At 43.2% G+C, this 27425-nt stretch overlaps 2 protein-coding genes across 7 annotated transcripts in view; both read right to left on the reverse strand.

Moving 5' to 3' along the window:
* Positions 1–2555: 2555 nt before the first annotated feature.
* LOC309339641 (required for drug-induced death protein 1) lies at positions 2556–16717 on the reverse strand. Of its 2 annotated transcripts, none has more exons than XM_081857846.1 (2): positions 16215–16717; positions 2556–4198 (listed from the first exon to the last, which is right to left on the reverse strand). In XM_081857846.1, the coding sequence occupies exons 1-2, from the start codon at positions 16500–16502 to the stop codon at positions 4079–4081; spliced, it is 408 nt and encodes a 135-aa protein (XP_081713972.1). In that variant the 5' UTR covers positions 16503–16717; the 3' UTR covers positions 2556–4078. The 2 variants fall into 2 exon arrangements, with proteins under 2 accessions (XP_081713972.1, XP_081713973.1); XM_081857847.1 differs by lacking the exon at positions 2556–4198 and adding an exon at positions 13497–13796.
* Positions 16718–23602: 6885 nt separating this feature from the next.
* Positions 23603–27425, reverse strand: part of MARK1 (microtubule affinity regulating kinase 1) — a 72531-nt gene continuing 68708 nt past the window's right edge. For all 5 annotated transcript variants that reach the window (XM_081857792.1, XM_081857790.1, XM_081857794.1 and 2 more), the window contains one exon: positions 23603–25729. In XM_081857792.1, coding sequence (XP_081713918.1) covers positions 25375–25729 — 355 coding nt within the window. In that variant the 3' untranslated portion in view covers positions 23603–25374. The remainder of the gene's footprint in view (positions 25730–27425) is intronic.

Here is a 27425-nt window from a genome sequence, read left to right on the forward strand (position 1 = left end):
TTGATACCAGGGGGTGAAGGTGGGTGGGGATGCTCTTGCCCCCAGGCCCTGCTTGTGGGTTTCCTATAGCTGGCCACTGTGGGAACAGGATGCTGGACTAGATGGTCCATTGGCCTGACCCAGCAGTCTCTATTTACATTCTTGACTGTCATCCAGCAATAGCAGAGAGGGAAGCAAAGTCTCTCCATCAACTCTACTAAGGGACTCCTTGCTTACTCAGAACTGTTTCCATTCAAGCTGATCATTGTATGAATCTTGCTTGTAACTTCTAGAATTGGTATCTGAGTTTGCTTGCTTTCCTCTTCCTCCCCCCGGTCCCCTTTTTTAGCTGGAGAACTGGGTGAAAATGCTCTAAATTAATGAACAAATAATTGTGATTCACAGAAGACAACCCACTTTATAGGAAGTTGTTACAGAGATCTTACCTTATGGGCTATTCACACACCAGTTCTGAATTAATAGTATGTAAGGTAAAGGTAAAGGACCCCTGGAAGGTTAAGTCCAGGCTTGTCCACAAGACAAGATTAATAGTAGAGAATGTTTGGAAAATCAAAAGCAGATTACACACAAATTGCACTCTGGTTAAATCTATTTAATTTATCTTAGTACATCAGCTTACTTGTTAGTAGGTTCATTAATATTGAGTGAAACAAAATAACAACCAGCTTTAAAGCATATTTCTTTAAAAAAGCAAGTATTCTTGAATGAATTCTGTAAAGTTCAGAAGGTATATATAAAACGTATCAAAATTAACTATTATCTAGGTAGAAAGATATCATTTCAGGAATGCAAAGGCTTGATTCTTCTGTCAACACTGGACAAGATAATTCTTTAAATGGCAGCTTTCAGAGATTTCCATCCATAAGGTTAAACCCAGCGAGCCAGCTTAATGCTTTCTCCAGTGAAGATATTCATCTGATCTCTTACTCTTGGTGCCTAGGGCATTCCATGAAGATGAGTTTTATTAAACACCATGACAGATACTTCTTTCTGTCCTATACACACAGGCTGCTTGATTGTCTACAGCTACTTTGACTGGAGCAGGATAAACAGAGAGCTGTGCCAAGGCAACATCTAGTACCCAACAAATGGGGCAAAATTTTGAGTGCCATACAGATGTCTTACACACCTCCCACCAGCTTTGTAATCCTACGTGTAGCATTCTAGCTGCAAAGCAAGATTGCTGGGGCTACTTTCTATTCCTGCCCACATGAACTGCCCTAGACTAGTGAGGCTGTAAAGTGGCCCTCTGCACCACCAATAGAACAAGAATTGTCATTTGCAATGCTGTCAGAAGCCACATGGTCCCAGGACAATCAGATCATAAGGAGCCTTATACTGAGATGGACCAATTGCTCATCCAGCTTGGTATTATTTATTTACACTGACTACTGGTGGCTCTCCAAAGTTTCAGTCTTTCCCAGCCTCACCTGGAGATGCTGGAGAGTGAACCTAGGAGCTTCTGCAGACAGACAGGTGGGAGACATTTATGAATCACCTGACATCATGGCACCAGATGGCCCATTTTTGCCTGCAGGGCTCTTCAGGAGCATTTTGTGAGGTGCTTCACAAGACCCAAGTAGGACTTTGCAAGCACCACCCATCCGTGGTACCTGTAAACCCCCTTTGAGCTGAGCCAGGTCTTCATCTGCCCCACAACTGATGACATATATGTAGTCAAGGGTAGGGCAGGTGGGTGTGGCTTGGCCAAAATGGCCTTGGGGGCCATGAGAGGTCTAAGTAGGCATGTGGGCTGAAGATTCCTCACCCCTGACCTACAGTCACAGGTCAAGCAGGTGATACAGAAGAAGAATTAAAGTCTACTGAAGAGTAGTGGCAGGGAAATTACATAATAGAGCAGGTGTGGAGAACCTCTTTTATAATTAATGGACATACAATGAAGCTGAATGTTGGAAAATTCAGGATGCATTTTTAAAAATAAACACATAAACTATGGCACTCGCTCACAGTGATGGCCACCAATTTAAATGGGTTTGAAAGAGGATTAGATTCTTAATTGTGTGAAAGGGCTATAGATGCATACTAGCTATGGCAGCTGTGCTCTGCCTCCAGAGCTGAAGGCACTAATGCTTCCAAATACCAGTGCTGGAGACCACAGGAGACGAGAATACTCTTGGACTCAGGTCTTGCTTGAGAGCTTCTCATAAGCAGCTTGGCTGGGCACTGTGACAACCGGATGCCCTGATCCTGCAGGATCATCTTATGGTCTCACGTTCTAACCTGATGCTGCTGAACTACAGCTCCCATAAAGTCTTAGCTATTGAGACATGCTTGCTGAGGCTGATGGGAGTCATAGTTCTGCCATATCTGAAGGACCAAAGGTTTCCCACACCTTTAATAGAGGTTTATAAAAGTACGCGTTTTGTGAAATTAGCACAGTGGTGGGGAAAATTATTCAGCTCTTCTGGGCAGCCTTCCGGGGGCTGCATGACAGTGGTAGGCAGGGCCAGAGGCAAAAGCAGGCAGAGCAATGAATGTAAATGTTACCTTTGTACCACAGGCTAGTTTATACACACACCCCTGCCTCTATCCTCTATCCTCAAAAACACATTTCAGCCACTGAAGGCGGGCATGAGGCAAGGCTGGTGAAAGTGGGCGTGGCTTGCAGAAATGTTCCCTTCCCTTAAGAGAGATAAAAGCACTACCAGGACCTGGCAACCCTACCCACAGGGCTCTCACAATTCTCCAGCTGAGAACCAGGACTCCCAAGGTATCTGGAACTGATTGCAAGATGCTTGGCTATGTGATGGAGCCAATGCAATAATGTCCTCAAGTTCTCATTTTGTCAAATAATTTCTCTTCCCAATTCCCCCTTTTCGTCCATCTTTTCTGGTCTTTGCCTGCTTCTGCTGTTGTTCCTGCATGCTCTAACATGTAGACCAGGGATGGGTAACCTGTGGCTCTGCAGATGCTGTTGGACTCCAATTCCCATCCTCCCCAGCCAGCATGGCCAGTGGTCAGGGATGATGGGAGTTGTAGTCCAACAACATCCAGAAGTTCCCAATCTCGGATACAGACATTCCACAGATGCAGCTTTTCCTGCCTCTGTGGAACACCAGCCCACCATGCAGCATTACTAAGGCCTGACCAGAATTATGAAAACATCCTCTCTTTGTTTTCCTTTCATGTGTCTCCTTTACCTGTTACTCTACCTCCATTTCCTCCTACACGCTGTCCTTTTCTTTGCCCACAGATTTTGCTTTTGTCAAGGCCAGCCCAACTAATAGGCGGTAGTACAGTCTGGTCCATTGGGTTGAATGGGGCACTACCGCACCAACTTCAGTTTACCCTCCGTCAACCTCCATCTCCCTGCCTTTTTTCAATTATATTTGGTCCAAAAGATGTAACTGGCTTTCAGCTTCCTCCTCCTTAGCTTCAGTGTTTCCTGTGCAGAACTCAGCAAGGAGGAGGATAGGGACAAAATTAGAATTAATTGACTTTGCCTATCATTGACCATGGTTGTACCTGTCATTGGCTCTGGCTCCACCTACTGTTGGCCTCCTGCCTTACACGCCAGCAGTCCCAGTGGAGACCAGTCACCACTGTTAGGCAAAGGTGGCTGCCTCAAGGGGTGAGGAATGGAGGTGAGGTGTTGAAGGACAGAGTTGTGCATGTCACATAGTCTGCCCTATACCTCTCAGGCCTCATGTGTGGTGGGGGAAACTGTCCTGCCACCAATGTTCATTCAGTTGACAATCCAGTTGGATTTTGCACATGGAATGGGAGGTGGGGTGCCATTCTTGCCTCAGGCGGCCAAATGTCTTGGGCCAATCCTGCTGGTGAGTGGTTGACACACAATTACTATATTTCTAAAGCTAGCCCAGCTAATCAATGTTTTGTTCTTTTGGCCTTACTCATTCTGTTGATCAAAGCACTTGTCAGAGAACTACTCAAGTCCAGAGCAGCAAATGAGCCATCACTCTTCTCTATTTTTTCTTTCTTGGTGCTGAGTTGGGAGACATTTCTGAAGACGAAGTTTCAGGGAAAGGGAAATTTAGCCAGGTGCTTCAACGACTGTTCCTCCCGTCTTCAACCCAAATGTGGCAGGCTGCAAGTCTTAACGAAACGCCGTAGCTATTGAAACAGCCACTCCAAGAGGAGATGAGTAGGCATTAGCTAATCCCTGCAGACCGAGTACCAGATAACGGCATCCTTTTTGCAGTGCTTTGCCCACATTCTAGAAGAAAAGAACAGAGAACACTACTGAAGAGCAGGACATACTCAAGAAAGTGACAACATATACCCCAAGTTTCCTCAAGGTGTCATACATGGGTCTCCCAACCTCTCCATTTTAATCTCACAACAACCGTGTAAGGTAGTTTAGGCTGAGAGATTGTGACTGGCCCAAGGTCACCCAGTGAACTTCATATCTGAGTTGAAATTTGAACCCCTGTCTTCCAGGTCCTGATCCAACACTAACCATTACACCACACATATTTTTACATTTATTTTCAGCTGCAAAAAAATAATAATTATTTGAGTGAGGTTCTGTTCTCACAATGCTTTCTGGTCACAAGGTATAGGAAAGCCAGTGCAGTGTACAGTGGTACCTCAGGTTACATATGCTTCAGGTTACATATGTTTCAGGTTACATATGCTTCAGGTTACATATGTTTCAGGTTACAGACGCCGCTAACCCAGAAATAGTACCTCGGGTTAAGAACTTTGCTTCAGGATAAGAACAGAAATCATGCTGTGGCGGTGCAGCGGCAGCAGGAGGCCCTATTAGCTAAAGTGGTGCTTCAGGTTAAGAACAGTTTCAGGTTAAGAATGGACCCCCAGAACGAATTAAGTACTTAACCTGAGGTACCACTGTACTAGAAAGAGTGGTGTACTCAGATCTGGGAGACCGGGGTTTGAATCCCTACTTAACCATGAAGCTCACTGTGGAGCTGGCCACCATCTCTCAGCCTACACTACCACACAGAGTTACTGGTTAATGATATGGGGTGCAGCCCCTTAGTTCCTTGGGGCGGGGAGCAGGATACATTTGTAACAAGGGCCAGCTCACACATGAGACAAAGTGAGGTGATCATCTCAGGTGCAGGGATCCACAGGAGCAGCAGGTTCTGATATAGATTTTTATCCCCCTCGCCCTGGTTTCTAATGCAGATCTCCACTTACCTATTCTACTCTGCTGGGGAGCAGGGCACTAATTTGTGGCTTGCCTCAGGTGCCAAAATGTATTGGGCTGGTCCTGGATACCATGCTGATTTCATCTGAATGTGACTTTTGAAAGTGGTCAGAGCCAGCATTTATCACATTCAGGCTTTGTTTTCCATGCAATTCCTCTATATTATATCACTTTCATTGACCAACCTACGTACATATAATAAACAGCAAAAGTAGTACATATATATGCACACATACGGACATTCCTTTCCTGCCTTATACCTCAAAGGGTTCTCAAGACAGCTTACAAATAATGTAAACCCAAACAGAAAATATACAATGCAACCCCTACCTCCATTTCCTTCTCACCAAAACCACTTTCTTTACACTGCCTGCACCCCTTTATGAAGGCACATCAAGCACCTCAGAACTCCATTAAAATCTGAGAAGAGGAAGAATGTGAGGGGAAAGAGAGACCATGTTGGCCATCAGGGAATGACTGTTCCCACCTGCCTTGCACCACTCTTCAGCAGGAGTGCTAGACTGGCTCCACTGGTGCATTTGCACTATGCCATCATCCCTACCTTCCTCCCCTTCTCCAGACAACTCATGGGGTCAGGTGAGTACCACCACTCTACCATGGCATCTGCTACTGCCTAAGGAAGCTGCTTCCAAAATAAAGCAATGGGGACTTTCTGGTCTTTGGTTTGTTTGGTTTTGCTAAGAGCTAATGTCATCAGCTTTGCAATATTCAATATTTTTGAATATTGGTGACCTTTGTGTTCACTTAAATTTTGTTGATTTTTTTAGTAATTTGTTGTAATGGTGTTCTACTTTTAATTAGGTATCATTGTCGCACTCCTCCCTTTAGACTTTTTTTTTTATGTGAATCTGACTATCAGCTTTTTGAAAAAGCCTTTATTTATTTAGATAGGTAAGGTTGTTGCCTTTATTTTATAACATAATAAGTAACAAGCCTTAAGGAATAGAGGGTTGAAAAGACATTAAAAATAACAAAAGGCAGCTCCCCCAGATTCATGCTGGGACAAATGAAACAAAACCTCACTGGAAGCTGGAGGCTGCTATGCTGTTTTTGCAGCAAATACTTGGTGCTGGAGGAGTGTATGAGACTCGCTGGAATTCAAGCTATTTCCTTTAGACTGAGATTGCCTCAAGTACAAGATTACACAACACCAGCTATCTATCACCATGGGCTCATTCATCAGTTCATACTCAGGAAAAACTTACTTGTGGATTGTTGAGTGAGTCTGAATAAAGACTTGGTCATATCCACGCTATGCATTCAAAACACTAGGATACCACATTAATTGTCAAAAGCTAATGCTATTCTAGGCTACATAAACAAAACTATAGGGTCCTCATCAAGGGACGTAATAGTTCCGCTCCATTTCGCCTTGAGCATACCACTCCTGGGGAACTGGGTCTAGTTCTGGGCACCACAATTTAAGAAGGATATTGACAAGCTGGAACGTGTGCAGAGGAGGGCTATGAGGAATTGCAGTTGGGTATGTTTAGCCTGGATAGGAGGAGACTGAGAGGAGATATAATAGCTATCTTCAAATATCTAAATGGCTGTCACATGCAAGATGGAGCAAGCTTGCTTTCTCTTTCTCTGGAGGGTTGGACCCAGTCCAATGGCTTCAAGTTATAAACAATGAGATTCCAACTAAACATTGGGAAGAACTTTCTGATGGTAAGAGCTGTTTGGCAGTGGAATGGACTCCCTTGGAAGATGGTGGATTTTCCTTCATTGGAGGTTTTTAAGAAGAGGTTGGATGGCCATCTGTCATGGATGTTTTAGTTGAGATTCCTGTATTGCAGGCAGTTGAAATAGTTGACCCTCAGGGTCCTTTCCAACTCTTCAATTCTATGAAGTGGCTAAATTTTGGCCCTTTGGTCCAAACTACAGTGGTACCTCAGGTTACATACACTTCAGGTTACATACACTTCAGGTTACAGACTCCGCTAACCCAGAAATATTATCTTGGGTTAAGAACTTTGCTTCAGGATGAGAACAGAAATTTTGCTCCGGCGGTGCGGCAGCAGCGGGAGGCCCCATTAGCTAAAGTGGTGCTTCAGGTTAAGAACAGTTTCAGGTTAAGTACGGACCTCCGGAACGAATTAAGTACTTAACCTGAGGTACCACTGTAATTCTTTTTTTTATATATAAAATATTTATTAGGGTTTTTTATAAAAGAAATACAAAGATAATAAACAGCATTGCTTTGTTTTAACAAAATTTCATAACTTCTTTGGACTTCCTCACGTCTCCCGCTCCCACTTACATCGTTAATAAATTTTTTCAAGCAAATTATCATCTTATTTGCAAATTTATAACCACTCAATTCAATATAGTGTAACAATTCTCCAACAAATTTTTGTTTCTCTTAATCTCATTTATCATCAATTTCCGATCCAATTTAGTGATGGCCAATTGTTTATAACCAAGCATCCTTATTAACATTCGTCTAAATCACAATATTTTTGTAGATAAATCTTAAATTTCTTCCAATCTTCTTCAATCCTTTCTTCTCCCAGGTCTCGAATTCTGCCAGTCATCTCCGCCAGTTGCATATAGTCCATCAGCTGCATCTGCCATTCTTCCAGTGTGGGTAGATCTTGGGTTTTCCAGTTCTTAGCGATGAATATCCTTGCTGCCGTTGTTGCATACATAAAGAATGTTCTATCCTTCTTTAACACCTTCTGGCCGACAATACCCAGAAGGAAGGCCTCTGGTTTCTTAGTGAAGGTATACTTAAATACCTTTTTCAGCTCATTATATATCATTTCCCAGAAGACCTTCACTTTAGGGCAGATCCACCAGAGGTGAAAGAATGTTCCTTCATTTTCTTTACATTTCCAACATTTATTATCAGACAAATGGTATATTTTGGCAAGTTTAACTGGGGTCATGTACCATCTGTATATCATTTCCATTACATTTTCCTTTAAAGCATTACATGCAGTAAAGTTCAGCCCAGTGGTCCACAACCTTTCCCAGTCCTCAAACATAATGTTATGCCCAATATCCTGTGCCCATTTTATCATAGCCGATTTAACCATTTCGTCTTGTGTATTCCATTTCAACAGCAAGTTATACATTCTTGAAAGTACCTTAGCCTTAGGTTCTAACAGCTCTGTTTCCAACTTCGATTTCTCCACCTGGAAGCCTAACTTTTTGTCATTTTTAAACACTTCTTTAATCTGAGCGTAATGTAACCAGTCTCGCACCTTATCCTTGGTACCACTGTAATTCTAAAACTTGCTGCAGCAGCAAACGTAAGGCTGAGCAGTGACTGAACTTGTGACCCTCTAGTTGTTGGACTACAAATTCCATCATCCCTGACCACAGGCCATGTTGGCTGGGCTGATGGGAGTTGTAATCCAACATTATCTGGAAGGTTCAGAGTTCCCCATCTCTGTGATAGGGCCTACAAATAGTTGCACAATCACACGTCTTTAAAATGCAATGGTGCAGCCAACTCCCTGTCAGATGCTTAGAATTGTGTTAAGTCATTGGTGCAAGATCAGAATAAATTCCTGTTCAAGGAAGAGAAAGATGAAGCTGGAAAGCCACCAACAGAGGTGGTCACATAGAGGACATCATTGTCTCATCCTCTATCTAGCCTTGGCCAAATTACTTCACCTCTTTTGTTTCATTGGGCCTGGCAGAGATTGTGTCATAAAATGCTTGGACCTTGGCCAAAACAATGGAGCCCTGATTTCAACAGGGTTCAAGGTACTTTCCAACACAAACATAGAACATGACCTTTGTGTTCATTTCCTATAAACGATGAAGCAATATTTAAGAGGTGGGATGTGAAAGTCTCACCGAAACCTGTAGCGAATGACACAGACAACAAATCATGGCCATCAAACTCCCTGTGTACACACATTATACCTTTAAATCACATTTGAAGCACATTTGCTCCCTCAAAGAATTATTGGCACTGCACTTTGTTAAGGGTTACTGGAATTGTAACTCTTTGAGGGGTAAACTACAATGCCCATGATTCTTTGAGGAAAAGAATGTGTTTCAAATGTGCTTTAAAGGTGACATGACTGCTGCATGTTGGATCTTATATACAAGACTTATCAGCACCAACACATGAGCTAATCATCCTTTCAGTTGACTCATACAATATATGAAATTTCCACAGACAACCTGATGCTTACTATTTTGTCCAGGAAAAGGGAACCTATGGCCATTGTCCCTGACTGAATGACCTTGGACTAGTCACTTGGGCCAGAGTAACCTACTTCACAGGGTTGTTGTAAGGATAAAAGAGGAAAGGGTCATTTATATCCCAATGAGTTCAAGGTGACATACATGGCTCTCCCCACCTCTCCATTTTCTCCTCACAACCACCGTGTGAGGTAAATTAGGCTGGGAGACAGTGACTGGCCAAAGGTCACCCAGTGAGCTTCCTAGCTGAGTGGGGATTTGAACCCTAGTTTCCCAGGTCCTAGTCCAACATTCTAACCACTACACCACACTGGCCACCTTGACCTCCTTGCAGAAAAGGGTTGTTATGGGGAAAAGACTGGTAATTCCAATGGCAGAGCATGTACAAGTTCGCAAGTTCAATCCCCAGGTAGTGCTGAAACCCTGGAGAGCCCCTGATAGTCATTGTAGACTGAGCAAGATGGACCAATGGTTTGATTCAGTATAAGGCAGCTTCCTATGTTCTTAAAAGGACAGGTATACGTACAATGAATTAGTAAATAAATAAACAGCAAGAGTAGTATTTTCTGTGGTAAAACTCTTGCAGCAAACCAGCAGCAAAGTGTTAATGCTGATGCAGTCGGACAGAACGGAAGGGAGGTCTATTATTTTATCTCTTTGTCTCTGTTGCGGAAGGTGGGAAACGAACCTCACACTTCTTGCTAATTGGAACATTGTCAAAGTAAGGATGCCAAGTGAAGAAATGCGGCACAAAGAGATTCAAAGCATCTGTCACGTGGATTAGCTTAGACTATTTTACAGACTGAAATGGCAGGTCTCTCTTTTGATCTACAGGAATGCTGGCTTCAGCTCAGATAGGACTGGTTTCTTCTTAAAAGGGAAAGGGAAAAGGAAAGGGGGGGAGGTGAACTCCAACAGGCTCCTTCACTGGATTTAACTTGTTATTTGTTTTTTCAAAGACAATTCTGTATGTGCTGCAAGAGCAGCCTTCGGCCACAAGAATTATCCAAAGAAGATCGCATGAACATGAACTTGTTATTACGTACTTATAAGTGGAACCTGCAACAAAATGCTGCACTCTTTTTTCAGGATTCCAACCACTCAATTTCCCCTTGTCCCCTCCCAACAGTCAACAGTCAACCAACCAGCATTCTGTAGCCACTGTGCCCAGCAACCCAGTTTGGCCACTGCTGGTTTCTGACGCCAATCATAGCAGGGGCAGGTAGGGAAGAGTTGGACCAATCGAAAGCCCGCCCTCCAAAATGCCTCCGCCCTTCCCAGCTTGTCACTCAAAACAGTTTCCAACTTAAAAACCCCTTTTTCCCTTGAAAAGCCATTCCCACCCCCACCCCCTAATTTTCCTAGCTTCTGATGAAACCAACTGGCTACCTGACAAGTAAAAAAAATAAAAAACCCCCACAAAAAAGGCTTCTTCTTTTCCCAGGTGGCACACTTGGGTTGGCACAGAGTGGGCTAGTAAGAAGCTGAAATAGCAGGGTGATTGGGTGTTAGTGGCAGGCAAATTGAGTTGGCTCCTTGGTCTGGGCAGAACCAGCGTTTTGCCGCTTGCATCCCTGTCTTGTGATGTTGTGTTTTGCTTTTTAGAGGGTATCTCTTGCATGCTGGCTCGAGAACAGACTTCCCAAACTGGAATTCCCTCCAGAAGGCTAGGACTAGGCCACTGAGCAGCACTCTCAGTCCTCACTAGGTTCTTTGCAGGGAGGAGTGTCCTTCACCTTTTATCCAAGGATATATAAATATTTAATTCTCAAACCTGGTTATGAACTCCCTCAAACCTGCTAAGAGGGTAAGAGGCCTCTTCTGGATCAGGCCAGTGGCCCACGCCCACCTAGTGCAGCATCCTGCTCTCACAACCAGATGCCCATAGGAAGCCCAAAAGCAGCAGCTGGGCACAACAACACTATCCATCTTCTGCTGTTTCCCTGCTGCCAGCATTCAGAAGTATGCTGCCTCCAGCAGTGAAGGTTAATAGCACAGCCATCAGAGTTAGTAGCCAGTCACTGGTACTCCTTGTTTTCTGTGTGTTGTTTTGCCTACAGAAACAACAGCATTCACATCCGGGGCACTGTAAACAGAGGAATGTATTATGCCTCACCTATCTGTCTACATGAAGTTCCATAAGGGGGGAAAAATCAGATCCCTTTTACCAAGTAATTTGCAATCTAAATAGGCAACAGGGGAGATAAAATGGGGTTTGGAGAGAGAAGCAAATGTGTGAGCAAAAGCAGGTTAACACACTTAATACTTCGCTACAGGAAGATGGATTAAGAGGTTTATAAGCCTTGTAGAAAGACTTGGATTTTGAGGTGTTGAAGGGGTGGGGCAGACAGACAAGAGAGAGAGAAAGAGAGAGAGAGAGAGAGAGAGAGAGAGAGAGAGAGAGAGAGAGAGAGAGAGAAGAGATGGTACCAGGTACATGGTCTACATGGTCAGGGAGCAAGGAGAAAATTTCACCCATACTGGGCAGCATAGGAGAATGTGCAGCAGGAGACTCACTTGAAGGTGGCAAAGCTGAAGCTGTGGTCATAACAAGCAAACCAGGACTGGTGTGCTCTAGGGCAGTTAAGATCCTCAGCACTATCCTAAACAAAGTAATCCATGCTCTGGTAACCTCCAGGCTAGATTACAGCAATGCACTCAATGTGGCTTTGAAGATGGTTTGGAGGCAGCAGCTGTTGCAAAATGCTTCAGTTGTTTGGAATCATGCATTGCCGCTTCTGAAGAGTATGCAGCAGCAACCCACATGCTACACAGCCCAAATCAAGGTTTTAATGCTTCCCTGAATGAGTTAGGACCCAGTTATCTAAAGAAGCACCTCCCTTGGCACTGTCGTGCCTGGGCATTTAAGATTTATCAGGAAGGTCCTTCTTGTCACTCTATCACTAAGCAAAACCTTAGGTGCTTTAGTTTGAGACAGGGCCTCATCAATGATGGCACCTTGAATGTGACATCTTCTTCCCTTGAGGCATGATTGGCACCAACATGGTTCAACTATTGGCACCAGCTGAACAAATACATCAGAAGGGTTTTGAGATATTGAGCCACCTGGTACAGATACAGAATGAGCTTACCTGAGGGATCCCCTTACCCCATATATGCCCATTCAACGACTTTGAGAAAGTACCACAAAATATTTGTCCTGCACTGGTAGGGAACTGAATTTTCAGCAGCACTTACATTTTTGAACTCCTTACTCATTGATACTAGGCAGGTGCCTTCATTGTATTGTTTTTAGTGCCTGCTGAATTATTTGTTGCTTAGCCAAACCTAGCCACATATGTAAGGTTGTCATGCATTTTAATAGGCTTTTTTTAAAAAAGGTATGCTTCAAACCACTGATTATATGTATACTTCGATTGTTTAGGCCAGCTTGTCTTTAACTTCTGCTTTTATTGATAATTATAACGTAATTATCTAATCACGCCCTTCCTCCAAAAGGAAGTAAACCAATTAGAGGTTTTGACAATAGGTGTACATATTTTATAATTAAATAAATAAATATTACTATTCAGGCTTGAGATAGTTTTATTGACTAGTTTTGTATTTTTATCTGAATGTGACTCTACTTGAGTTTGCTTTTTAGTAAAGGAAGTGATACAAAATTTTCTAAATAACTAAAACAAAATGGAATTTAAAACAATAAACTTTCAGTGTACAAATTTAAACAACTGATTGCATTCAGGATAGCACAGTTACAAGGAAAATGAACATTCTTGTCTCCTGCCACTTTGTAACCTGATACATATAGGATCCACCCTATTATTTTTATTGTAATTTGTTTTAACCGATTTTAATATTGTGTTTTTATATTGTTGTGACCCACACTGGGACCATTTGATGAAGAGCAAGTAAGGAATCAAATTACTACTATTAATTTGATTATCATAAGAATTTTGGTTTCGGCATTTATTAGACCCTTTTCTTCTTTAAAGAGATTCCCCTCCCCCACGACTTTTTTAAACAGTGTTGCTGTCAACTATCTAAGACCAGCTGCTGCATTAATTATAACAAAATTAACAGTTATTAATTATGAGGACAAGAATTCAGCTTTATTAATCAGGCATCTGAAAACTAAGCAGCTAAGCTTTTAATGATCAAAACTTGAAATGAAATAAGCTAAATGATTTTTTATAAAAAATAATAAATCCATAATTTTAGAGAACATTGAAAATGGCTCATATGCAGGATGCCACTGTGTCATACATCCTGCCAGATTTTCACTGGAGCACCAACAAAGAGAAATCATGGCTATCTTTCACTGATACACAATTGCTACACCATTGCATTTTTTATTATCTCTTTTGTACCTACAACCACCCAATTCAGATTTGTAACCAGGTCTCATCACAGTGACTTGCCAAAGGCAATTTTATATAGTTGCACTTGATTCAATAATTTCCACAGCATGTATACTTTGCAGGTTTTCTTTTTCATCCTGAAAGGAAGTGTGCAAAATAGAGCATTTATTTTATCTGCCAAGCCATTGAAAATCTACCATAGTGTTTTTGCCAGTTGAATAAGTTTCTGGTTTATTTCTTCATATGTTTTTATTTTTATTTTTTTGCCTCAGTTTTTATTGTTTGGTTTAATATTGAATAATATCCAACTCCAATGTGGAGTGCTGGTTTTAACTTACAAAGCCGTAAGAGATGGGTAGGGAACCTGTGGCTCTGCTGATATGCTTGGGTTACAACTGCTTTCATCCCTGACCACTGGCCACGCTGGGGCTGATGAGAATTGCAATCCAATAACAACCGGAGAGCAACAAAGTACCTTAAGAATCGCCTCTCGCTCATGACCTTGCTCTTAGATGAGCATTAGAGACCCTCCTCCATCCATGGAAGTAAAACAGAAAAGACGGTCTTTTCCACTGAGGTACATAGTTTATGACTATGTAGAGAGTGGCTGTTATTTTGCACAACTTAATCTGGGTTTGGGATATCTTTTAGCCACAAACAAACACCTGGCCTCTCTGTGTGTGCATTTTAACACAAAAAGTCTCCTTATCTTCATGGTCCATTCTTTTATTTCCTTTTATAGGTAAAGGTAAAGGGACCCCTGACCGTTAGGTCCAGTCATGGCCGATTCTGGGGTTGCGGCGCTCATCTCACTTTACTGGCTGAGGGAGCCGGCGTACAGCTTCTGGGTCATGTGGGCCAGCATGACTAAGCCGCTTCTGGTGAACCAGAGCAGCGCACGGAAATGCCGTTTACCTTCCCACCAGAGCGGTACCTATTTATCTACTTGCACTTTGACGTGCTTCTGAACTGCTAGGTTGGCAGGAGCTGGGACCAAGCAACGGGAGCTCACCCCGTCGTGGGGATTCGAATCGCGAATTGATTGGCAAGTCCTAGGCTCTGTGGTTTAACCCGCGTCCCTATTTCCTTTTATAAAACCATATAAAACCAGTGTTCCACAGCTACTACAAGATTATCTTTCCTAATTAGAGCAATAGACAGCAAAACCAACCCAGGTCTCTTTTTGTCTCTGGAAAGCCCCACTCTGACCATGTGGTTTCTCGAATGATTCTTCCCCAAATCCATAGCTTCCCCTTTTTTTGCGGGAAATTCCCTTATTCCAGCGCCGTTTCCCGCTGCTATCCCAGATTGTTAGATATCCCATAGACTGTCCCAGGGACAGGTTAGGCTGTTGATCCCTTATTTTCAAATCTGAAAGTTGACAGCTATGCCCAAATCCCTGAACTGTGCAAACTAGATGACCTCCAAGATCCCGTCCAACTTCAACATCCTACAGTCCTTCAAAAGCAGGTGGCTTCAGACTTGCAATGAACATGCACACAAGGATGTCAACAACTGGGATTGTTGCTACGACCTCTGAAAGCGAGAAAGGGCGGTCTTGGATCACTGTACAGAAGACCTTACGAATGCCGAGAGAAATGAACTGAGCACTATCCTGGACCCTCTACATGTTCTCTAGGAGTCATCTGAACAGAAAGGTTAAGCATATACACTTGCGCACAAGGCCAGCCCAAGACATTTTGGCACCTGAGGAAAATGATACGATAATCTTTATTGTCATTGTCCCATACAGAACAACGAAATTGAAAAAAAATCTACACCGGACACTCAAAAACCCACAAGCCTGCTATCCCAGCCTGGTTAGCCCCTCCAAACACCCCGCTTTCACACCCAATCCCACCAGGGAAGAAGGGGTGAGTGAAGATCTGCATCAGGAACAAAGGAGGAATAGAGATCTACATCAGGATCTGCTGCCCCCGTGGATCCTGCCACCTGAGGCCAGGGGTACCAACTTGAATAAAATACTGGGAGAGACCAGGTAAGTCTAGCCCCATATAATTGATCGCATGACATGGCACATGAACACCATGTGAATGGCAATGCCCATCAACTTAGGGGACCCTGGCACCCTCAAATATATATATTGGGGGGGGGGGCGTAAGGGACCTCCACCCCCTAGGAGTTGGCTGCTGTGCCTGAGGGGTTGCCTCACTTAGCCAGCCTCCTGGATGGGTCGGCTCTGCATGAACGCCACTCCGACCAAATATCCCACATGCCCGCACCATAACTCGAGGTGCCTATGTCCCGGTTGGGTGAGATCCAGTTTCTTACCACTCTGACAACAAGGTGCTAGGGAAGTGTGGTGAAGGCATTTCAACAACCCGATGCGTCCAGAAATCCCCCAGCAATTTTTAAAACATTTGTTTTATTATATAATATGACCGAAGTCTGCCCTCATCCTATCCGATAGCCGGGGCGCTGAGGCTGGGCAAGACACTCGCCTAGCGAGGCTGAGCCCCCGAATAACGGACCTGCGCGCCATGATCCGCCGAAAGGGCTGAGGCGCCCCTTGTCCCGCCGCCCTCGCCGCCTACCTTGCCGTATTTCTTGAGCTTCCTCCTGCGCTTCTTGCTCTTGCGCTCGGCTTTGGGCTGCTGCTCGTCCCCCGCGCCGCCGAGAGGCTCGTACCTGTCCGGGAGGACGGCGAAGGCGACTTTCTTGGAGGCGCAGGCGGACTCCCCCTCCTCAGCGTGGCCGCTTGGGGCTGTCGGCCTCCTCTCCTCCTCCTCCTCTTCTTCCTCGTCCTTTTCCAGGATAGAGATTTCGTCCTCCGCAGGCCCCCGCCGGGGGTAGTTGGCTCTCCGGGTCCCCCCGACGGTCATGGCGCCCCGCGGAGAATGCGCCGGCGGCGCTGGCGAAGAGCCTGTGAGGCACCTTTGCTCCCTTCCCTCAGCCGAGCGCGCAGCAGGAGATCCGCGCGCCGGGCCGGCGGGAGAGAAGTAACAGGTGGCGCTCAAGGGACACTTTCGCAGAGGCGGCGCCAGCGCCAAGGCCGCAGCCTGCCCTCCCTGTGTCCCCACAAAAGGGCAGCGGGCGGGGAGAGGCTTGGCAGCTGATCCAAGAAGTCCAACATCCTGTGCCAAACGGCGCTGTTGACAACACACACACACACACACACACACCCACACACACACACCCACACACCCCATTTCCAGGGCTTCCTGTTGCACCAGGCACTTCACATACCGACGCACAATAGCCGTGATCGGTAGGCTCAGGCAGGGAAAACAATGGCGTTGTGTGCGACTGAACTCTTAAAACAAAAGAAAAAAGTGCTGCCTCAGTAGAATTTCCTCCCCGGGATATTTGATCCATTGGCATCTTCGGAAATTTATAAAGCTGATGGGACAGATGATTTGGAAAAGTTTTCCTTGTCATCTTCTGCTTTCCCTCTTCCGCTTCCAGACCCAATAAAGTATGAGGCCTTGAGATGAAAAAGATGTTGAAATATACATTTTTAAAAAAACCAGAAGCATTTTTACTTGGTATTATAGGTCAGGACATTAATAGGCAAGATGTTAAATTGTTTTTATATGCAACAACTGCAGCAAGTGTATTGTTAGCCCAGAAATGGAAACAAGAAGAAATTCCGACGAAAGAAGAATGGCAGACAAAATTAATGGACTATGCAGAATTGGACAAAATGACAGGAAGGATTCGAAACCTGCAGGACCAGAGATTTACAGAAGATTGGAAGAAGTATATGAATTACTTGAAGAGCAACTGTAATCAACAAATTACACTAGTAGCACTACAATAAGTTTTGTAAGGAGAAATATACGAAGTGTTACAAAGTAGAAAAAGTTACAGATAGGTAGCCGTGTTGGTCTGCCATAGTCAAAACAAAACAAATTCCTTCCAGTAGCACCTTAAAGACCAACTAAGTCAGTTCTTGGTATGAGCTTTCGTGTGCATGCACACTTCTTCAGATACACTGAAACAGAAGTTTCCAGACCCTTCTATATAGTGAGAAGGTGGGGAGGGGTATTACTCAGAAGGGTGGTGGGAATGGGTGATTGGCAGATAGCTGTGATGAGCCTGTTGACGACTCTTAACGACTGCAATAGGTCTTACAGGAAAAAGCAAGGGGTGAAAAGGTGAAAAATGGCTTTGTCATGTATAATGAGATAAGAATCCAAGGTCTTTGTTCAGACCAGGTTTTTCCATGGTTTTGAGTTTGGTGATAAGTTGTAATTCAGCAGCTTCTCTTTCCAGTCTATTTCTGAAATTCCTTTGTAGTAAAACAGCTACTTTGAGATCTTGTATAGAATGTCCTGGGAGATTGAAATGTTCTCCTACTGGTTTCTCTGTCTTGTGATTCCTGATGTCCGATTTATGTCCGTTTATTCTTTGGCGTAAGGTCTGGCCTGTTTGTCCAATATAGAGAGCTGAAGGACACTGTTGGCATTTTATGGACAGATCCTGAAGCTGAGCCTCCAATACTTTGGCCACCTCATGAGAAGAGAAGACTCCTTGGAAAAGACCCTGATGTTGGGAAAGATGGAGGGCACAAGGAGAAGGGGACGACAGAGGACGAGATGGTTGGACAGTGTTCTCGAAGCTACCAGCATGAGTTTGACCAAACTGCGGGAGGCAGTGGAAGACAGGAGTGCCTGGCGTGCTCTGGTCCATGGGGTCACAAAGAGTCGGACATGACTAAACGACAACAACAATATAGTGTGAGAGGCCTACTTGCAGCGCGAGGCGTTTCGCCGCAGCTCAGTGGGACAGGATCAGGTCCCAGGTTCAATCAGTGACCTCTCTAGATAGGGCTGGAGTGCCTGCCCCCCCCCCGCCTTAAATCTGGGACAACTGCTGCCAGTCAGTGTAGACAGACTGAATATGGTTGCTAGGAACCACAAGTGAGGCAAGTGATGTGGTGGTGAGGTCCTGCTTTCAGGCTTCCTATAAGCATGTTCTTGGCCACTATGAGATGCTGGACTAGATGGGCTATTGGCCTGATCCAGCAGACTCTTCTTATGCCCATATGATTCATAAGCCTTATGCAAGCATTATTTGAAATCAAGTTGACATAATGCAAGTGGTGGCCTGGCCCCCATGTCTCCATTGTTACCCCTGACCTTGTCTCATTCACCAGGACAGCCAGAAGTAGGTTCTGAGCATATTCAGGTCCAGAAATTGATAGAATTCTAAATTTTGAATCCAAAGTGAGTCCAGGTTTGCAGGCATATTGCCTCTGCAAGAGAAGCGATATCATTTTTATTTTTTTTTAGTTTAATGATATAAACCCTCCAGTGCTTAATCTTCGCTAAACACTTCACTACACATCCATAAACCAGTTACATGAAATGATCACTTCCTCCTCCTATTTTATGCTATTTCATCTTCAGTTCAGTAGCTCTTTGGTTGGAATTCATTAATAAGCTTATCTTGTTTTCATTTGATGTCGCTACTAAAGTAATTCCCCAAGTAATTAAGAATTTTACCATGCCTCACTGTCCGAGCGCTGTACTAGAAGTGTTCTTTTGATTACTAAGATATTGGGGATTTGTATACATTTTCCTCCAGCAGGAGCTGTCATAAAGAATCTAATCTTTCTCCCCCACCCCCAAAATTCCATTTTATTCTGCATTACTGGTTTCTAATACTCCATGTGAGAAAAAAGTACATTAATTCTGAGGCTGAATTTGGTTTAGCAACATGGGTTTTTGGGGGTGGGGGGGGGAAGGGAATCTATCATTGTAAATATATTATAATTAAAGGGCACAGCTGGCCAGCAGAGTCCCTAGAGGAAAATCACCAAACCTGTGCATCAAGTTTATAGATAGATCATCTAGCACTCAATAAATCTCTCCACAGCTGTACCACCTCATGGAAGAATGTAGCCGAGGCAGAATCAGATAGACCCTTTAGACCAGGCATGGCCAAACTTGGCCCTCCAGCTGTTTTGGGACTACAATTTCCATCATCCCTGACTATTGGTCCTGTTAGCTAGGATGGTGGGAGTTGTAGTCCCAAAACAGCTGGAGGGCCATGTTTGGCCATGCCTGCTTTAGACTATAGGTTTCCTGTAAGGCATTGGGTTGGCCAATGTGAAGACGCTTAGCTATATGGATCTTTGGCCTGATGCAGTATGCCTCTTAAGTCCTTTTGATTGCAGGTCTAGCTGGGCAATGACCAATCTTCTCCTGTGTTTGTCTCAGCTTGGTTGCCTCATGTATATCCTGCACTTTGCCAAAATAATAGCCTCAGTCTGGCCACATGATGCTCTTCCTTATAGGAGCCAACTCCTAGGAGCCAAGGTCCTTTTGACCCCCTCAATAAAATATTTGATGCCCCTCTGCAAGTTGATGGGCATTGCCATTTAAATGGTGTATGTGACTTCTGATCAGTTATGTTCTGATCGGCAGCTAAAAAAGCCAATGCAATTCCGGGCTGCATCAATAGGAGTATTGCATCTAGATCAAGGGAAGTAATAGTGCCACTGTATTCTGCTCTGGTCAGACCTCACCTGGAGTACTGTGTCCAGTTCTGGGCACCACAGTTCAAGAAGGACACTGACAAACTAGAACGTGTCCAGAGAAGGGCAACCAAAATGGTCAAAGGCCTGGAAGCGATGCCTTATGAAGAACAGCTAAGGGAGCTGGGCATGTTTAGCCTGGAGAAGAGGAGGTTAAGGGGTGATATGATAGCCATGTTCAAATATATAAAAGGATGTCACATAGAGGAGGGAGAAAGGTTGTTTTCTGCTGCTCCAGAGAAGCGGACACGGAGCAGTGGTTCCAAACTACAAGAAAAAAGATTCCACCTAAACATTAGGATGAACTTCCTAACAGTAAGAGCTGTTCGACAGTGGAATTTGCTGCCAAGGAGTGTGGTGGAGTCTCCTTCTTTGGAGGTCTTTAAGCAGAGGCTTGACAACCATATGTCAGGAGTGCTCTGATGGTGTTTCCTGCTTGGCAGGGGGTTGGACTCGATGGCCCTTGTGGTCTCTTCCAACTCTATGATTCTATGATTCTATGTTAGGCATGGCTTACCTGCCCCCTGCAGCCTTCCTTAATTCCCTACAATAGGTTTCTGCTCACTCCCAGCTCCAGCAGAGTAATTTGTTATTACTTTCAAAGACTGCCTTTGCTTTGCTCCCTACTTCACTTCCCACCCACATCCAGATATATCCCTGCCTATTACCTTCTTTCCTCCAAGCTCCACCATCCTCAGATGTTTTAATGTCCCCCAAAATCCACTCTCTCCACAACTACCCACCCAACACTTGAAACTGGCTCCCAAGACACCAGCATGATGCCACCTCTTCCTTCACATCCATAGTCAAAACCCACTTTTCCATGACACCTTTGGTTGAATCCCCACATTCCCATCTGCAGCTCATTACAACACTGGAAACTGCCTTATACTGAATCAGAATATTGCTTCATCAACCTCAGTACTACATTGACTGGAGCTTGAGGTCTCTCCTTCCCTGGAGGTTTTGAAGCAGAGGTTGGATGGCCATCTGTCATGGATGCTTTAGCTGAGATTCCTGCATTCCAACGTGTTGGACTAGGTGATGCTGGGGGGGGGCATTCAACTCTATGATTCTATGTCTGGCAGTGCCTATCCAGGTTTCAGGCAGTGGTTTTTCCTCAACCCTACCTGGAGGTGCCAGGGACTGAAATTGGGACATTCTGCATGCAGAGCAGATACTGTACCGTAGAGCTATGGCACTTCCCCAACTCATCCTAAGCAAAACAAATTCCTTCCAGTAGCACCTTAAAGACCAACTAAGTCAGTTCTTGGTATGAGCTTTCGTGTGCATGCACACTTCTTCAGATGCACATGCACACGAAAGCTCATACCAAGAACTGACTTAGTTGGTCTTTAAGGTGCTACTGGAAGGAATTTGTTTTGTTTTGACTATGGCAGACCAACACGGCTACCTATCTGTAACTCATCCTAAGCAGATGTTAAAATGAAACCATCGCATATTCTTCATTTAGCCCTCCTCTCCGTTTTCCCTGTGTCAAATTTCAGGCTGCAGGTTTGTCTGGGCAAAGGCCTGTCTTCTACTCTGCAAAACACCATGTGTCCTGATGGTTGCAAATAAATATTTACTTGCTACCATCTTTATATTCTTATTAATCACAATTTACTAATCGCCTTCTACAAAATCATCTCAAGGCAATAAAAACAGCAAAGAAAAGTTACAAACACACACACAAAAAGTTGATACATTTAAAACAAAACATTACAGAATATACACTTGTAGCCAAAACCCATTTATTCAGCTAGGATAGCCCATCAGAAGAAAAATATCTTCATTTAGTCCCTGGAAAGCACAGATAGTGGGTACCTGTCATATCTTGACAGGAATGCTATTCCACAGAACGGGGCAGCGACAATGAAAGTCTTTTTCCGAGTTACTGTGGAGTGGGCTTCTGAGATCATTGGAATTTGCCGAAGAAAATCTCCCACAAACTGCAATGATCTACAGGGTATATAAGGGCTAGGGAGGCTTCTCAAGTAGCTAATTAACTTATACTTTAGTACAAACACCTTGGACTTGGCCAAGTAGCAGATTGTTAGCCACACACCAGGTGCAGCCTCTGAACCAAGCCCAAAGGTAGTCCTCATGATGCAGTAATCCAACCTTGAGCTTACCTATGCATGGGCGATTGTGGTCAAGCTATCACCATCCAGGAATGACCACAGCTTGCTTATGAACCAACTTTAGTGTGTAAGCTTTTATGTAAAAGCAGAGTATGCTTACAATTCATGTTACTTCAGAGGAAAACTGAAAATGTAAATTGCACTGAATAAAAAACTTTTAGGGGAAACTTCTCAACCATTTATGGCAAAGTCCTGCTAAGCCACAGGGTGCTCTTAGTTCAGGGATGGGGAACCTCAGGCCTATCTTGGCACTCCACAGCCACACTCCTCAGCTGCCCTACTTGGTACCTCAAGTGTTTTTTTGCCAGTCTGGAATGTGCCCTTGAACTCTGGGATGATGTTTCTTGTTTGCCTAGATTGATAGAGAGGGGTGCATGAGTGTGTGTAGAACATGGCCTACGGTAACATTTGTTACTTTGCCCACTATTGCCTCTAGTCTCACCCACCACTGCCATGTGGCCCCCAAATGGTTGCCCAGGAGGGAATGTGGCCCTCAACCTTAAAATGCTTCCCAGTTCCTGCTCTAGACCCTTTGTTGTTGTTGTTTAGTCGTTTAGTTGTGTCCGACTCTTCATGACCCCATGGACCAGAGCACGCCAGGCACTCCTGTCTTCCACGGCGTCCCGCAGGTTGGTCAAACTCATGCTGGTAGCTTCGAGAACCCTGTCCAACCATCTCGTCCTCTGTCGTCCCCTTCTCCTTGTGCCCTCCATCTTTCCCAACATCAGGGTCTTTTCCAGGGAGCTGTAGACCCTAGCCCAGCCCTATTTCACAACCCTTTGGCGGAAGATGCACATAATAAAAATTATTTGGCAAGGCTGACATTAAATGGTATGGCTAAACTGCTTGTGAGTGATTAAGATAATTTGTTTAGTGTCTTGTGAATTCATCAATTTTACTTGATTTTTAGATGATTAAAGTGTTTACATTCTTAAGTTTCATAACCTATCCAGGGACTTAGGAATTAGGCATACTAAGGAAAATCTCAACAACAACAAAAAGCAGTCCCAAGTTCCTATCTGGGATGAATTCACGCAAGGACCTGGGGGTCCTCTAAAACTGAACCATGCTCCCTCAAAAAAAAAAAAAAAAGAAACAAGGCCAAGGTTGGGAAGGGGAGGCACTTGGGTTGGTTTTAAGAAACTATTTGGAAATAAAAGAAACACACAAATCTAAAAGCTTTCATAAACCTGCAACCACCAACTCACCACCACCTCCCCTTGCAACCCTTCCTCAATGGAGCCTCAAACCATCCAACCAGCACAGTTAGCGACAAAGAGCAAAAGACAAGGGAGGGTAGTATGAGAACCGTTCAAGTAAGTTTTTAATAGAGTGCACCAGTGAATGTGAATTAGGATGACTTGCATCCAAAAAAAAAAAAAAAATATTATTATTTTAAAAAGGAACACCAGATAAAAAGGGGTACAGTTCTTTCTTGCCAAAACACCATCCTTTTTTCTTCTTCTAAGGCAACAATACACGTTCATTTCAGAACAGAACTGTTACAGGAGAGCTATATCACAGTACAGTACAGTACAGCATGTCAAGTCCATCTGTCAGAAATCCATTCTCAAATGGCACATTTAGCTACACTTACAACCTTCTAACTTCGGGTTACAGAGTTTACCACAGCTTCTTTTTTTCATTTTTGTTTTTTAAATAAAGTGACAATTTTGAATGACTTTTCTAATCTTTACAGGGGTGTGCGGATGGGGCCCGTATGTTGAAATTACAGTAATTACGACATTAAATAACATTGCACAACCAACCGCTATGATTAATTCAGTACAAAATAACAAATATTAAAATGTACCAAGTACTAGTGGTTTTACATAGTTTATATATCACCAATTATGAAGGAGTTTTCTTTACTTCCGTAGGCAAATGCCTACTCACAGCTGCACATTACAGGCATAATGATGTGGAATAAATACAAGAAAGTGGGCAAAATATTAGAAACACAAACAAGATATATGAGAACAAAATTTGTACAATCATGTAAGTAATAATCTATTGTTATAAACCATGTTTGCTCAGCTGTAAAGTATATGAAACTGCACATACTGGAGCGTGGGGTGGGGTGGGGAATATTCCAAAAACCAGTTAATTCCTGAGGTGTCATTTATTAGCTCTTACAATTGGGCAACATTTCAGAATACCTTGTGCTATGAAACAATGTATTTTCATAAAGTGGGATTTGTGAAGGCAGAGAACAATAGTATTTCACTCCATGATGAATGAATATGAACTGTACTTCTATTCTGTTGCTACATTTGACCATATGTCACAAGAGCAATAGTTCAGTCTTCCTAAAAACTTTTTTTTAAAAAATGTTATCAAGACATGATTTCTGTTCCCCAACAAATTTCAAGGGGCCAGAGGCCAACATACTCAGAACCCCCTTTTCTTCACTGTAAGTGCCAACACTGTAAACATGGTTGCATTTTTATTTTTTATTCTGCCAAATAAACACTGTTCTATAAAGGAGGCTAAGAGTGAAAGGGAAGCAGGAAAAATCTTGTATACAACAAAAGCCAATCTGTCCTTGACTAATTCAATTTTTATATGCAATTTGTTTTAACGTAACTAAAATTGTTCATGCTACAGTTGTGAAAACATTTTTTTTGTGCATTTCTACTATGGACGTAGTTTTTAAAAAACGCATGGTAAGAGGTAAGAATTATAAAAACCACAAAAAATGTAAATAATGACCAGGAAGAACTTCTTAACTCAAAGCAAACACACTTCTGTGCTGATATCTAGACAACTATACAAGATCTGCATTTAAGCCTTCTTTTTTATTATACAACTCTATGAACATAAAATGAACAAAATGCTCTATATACTTACCTGTACATGTGAACATAACTTCTTCAGCTACAGTTTTTTTTTCCTTTTAATATAGGTCATACTGAATTTAATTTTACAATTCAGAATAACTATGTATAACCTTATTGCAATGGGGCAATTTCTACATGGGGAGTTTCACAAGCCAATCATGTTAGGCATAACCAGTACATTCAGAATGTAAGCTAGACTCTTCCCTGATCCCAGAAACGTTGTTGCTCTTTACAGCTTAAGCTCATTCGCTATTTTGGATGCAATGTTTTTAAAGGCAATAGAAGTCCCGGATATTCGCTTGAAGCGGACTCCATTGAGTGACAGGCGTGGCAATTTACAAACTTCCATCTCCCACTGGACGAGGCTGTCTTGTCGTGCATCACCATGGACACAGAAGAGCAGGAACCTCTCTTTTTGTTCATAGTCACAATTGTTAGCGTCTAACACTTTTCGAATCTCTCTCATCATATCATTTGGGTCCATGGAGCTTGTGGTCTTCATGCTCCACGTGAACCTCAAAGACCGTGGCTTAGAATCTTTACCATCTTCTTTTTCTCTGTCTTTTGGTTCTCCAGAAGTGCTCCTGAAAAGGGAAACATCATTTATATACCAATGACAAATTAGGGAATTACACTTAAGCACCAGACAATTAAAAAATGTTCTTGATCAAAACTATCCTCGCTTAGTGGAGCAACGAAAAGAGGTTTCTCAACTATCAACTTGGTTAGGCTCTCTTTAGGTCTCATCTTTAGGGAGATCACCGAAACATTGAAAGGCCACACAAAACAGAAGGCAAGGAATGCTGACAAAAGCAAGGAAGAAAGGAAGTCACCTTTCATTCATTAGTAATTAAAAAATGTTACCCTCCTTTACAATAACAGCTTATTTTGCAAATTTAAAGTTGGAAGTTGAGAAAGTAAGGGAAATAATTTTGGGTGATTCTTGCCTAGAATGCCTCCTCCAAGCAATAATATCTCAACCTACAGAATTAATATGAGCATCTCTTAAACAACTGGGTTGCTTCCTTCTACTGTCCAATTTTATAAATAATTATAACTAGTTTATCTTTAAAAGTTGGCACTCAAGGGACACAAATCCATAAAGAATGTTTCCTCTCCATTCAACCCCAAAGATGCACAATGATAGGATGGCAGTGGCAGATATGCGCTGTCATATGCAGCAAGGCTCTCCGTCATATCTGCCATTACCTTCTGTGCAATACAGAACATTTATGAACTCAAACCAATCATTGACAGGGAATACACTGCTTCCTATTATAAAGTATTTCATAATGTTTTGGCAGCATCTTCCGCAAATTGTTTTGTGATGTAATGGGGAAGAAAACAATTGGGCAGTTCTATCATATGAATGTTTACTAAGTACTAAGGTCAACTGAGTTCAACAGGACTGACTTCCAAATAAGAGTGCACAGAATAATAGCCCTAGCGAAGTATGTTTTTTTAAAATTATTATTATTATTATTATTATTATTATTAGTTATTCTTTCAGCTAAAACTTCATCACACACTGTCTGCCTTCAGGAGTCCCATGCTTGCTGAGAATTATTCAGTGTCTGTTTAGACATCATTTAGTATCTTAAAGTCCTATGATCTTTCCAACATCATGTGAGGAAATAAGCTGTGGAGCAAGGAGCAGTGCGGTGGCTTCAGCCTATCAACTGGAATGTGACAGGAGAAATATTTTATCACCGCAAAATGTACTGCTTATACACAATACATCATGTCTACGTGGTCCATAGTTAGTTACCCTCTGCAGAGCTTCTAAGTCCACTGGCCAGCCTGCATCTGAAAAGTCACTCCCTAACCACTCCCTTTCAGGGAAGGATATTTGGCTAGGAGCTGCCGTAAGAAGAAAAATCAGAAACAAATTCCAATCCTTGTGTGCATTCCAGAAGAATTTTGTAGCCTGCAATGCATGACTAAAGGGCAGCAAACTGATCAACCATTGGAACCTAACTTTAGTTTTCTATCAAGTAGATTTTTCAGCATCTAAGATGTTAGGAACTCTCTTGCCAGTGATAGTGGGTGGTGGTGGTGCACACACATGAATGTATGTGCTCACACACCTACGCCCTGGGGACTAGGCAATGCTATTTAAATCTTTAACACTTGCAAAAGTTAAGCAGGATGACACATTCCTTTTCATTCAGAGCCCACAATTTCACCAGCAAGTGGAAAATGTGACTGCTAGCGAGCACTAACACCACGAGCAGCACTTTCAACAACGATACATACATGTGCATAATGAAAATGTAATGT

The sequence above is a fragment of the Podarcis erhardii genome (assembly GCF_964252035.2).
Source record: "Podarcis erhardii genome assembly, chromosome: 3".
Taxonomy (NCBI): Eukaryota; Metazoa; Chordata; class Lepidosauria; order Squamata; family Lacertidae; genus Podarcis; species Podarcis erhardii.

Excerpts from the sequence above, each read along its gene's own strand:
- LOC309339641 (XM_081857846.1), bottom strand. The coding sequence starts at position 16,502 with ATGACCGTCGGGGGGACCCGGAGAGCCAACTACCCCCGGCGGGGGCCT. Across the intron at positions 4,199-16,214 it reads AGCTCAAGAAATACGGCAAG|AATGTGGGCAAAGCACTGCA; the intron begins GTAGGCGGCGAG and ends CTTTTCTTCTAG.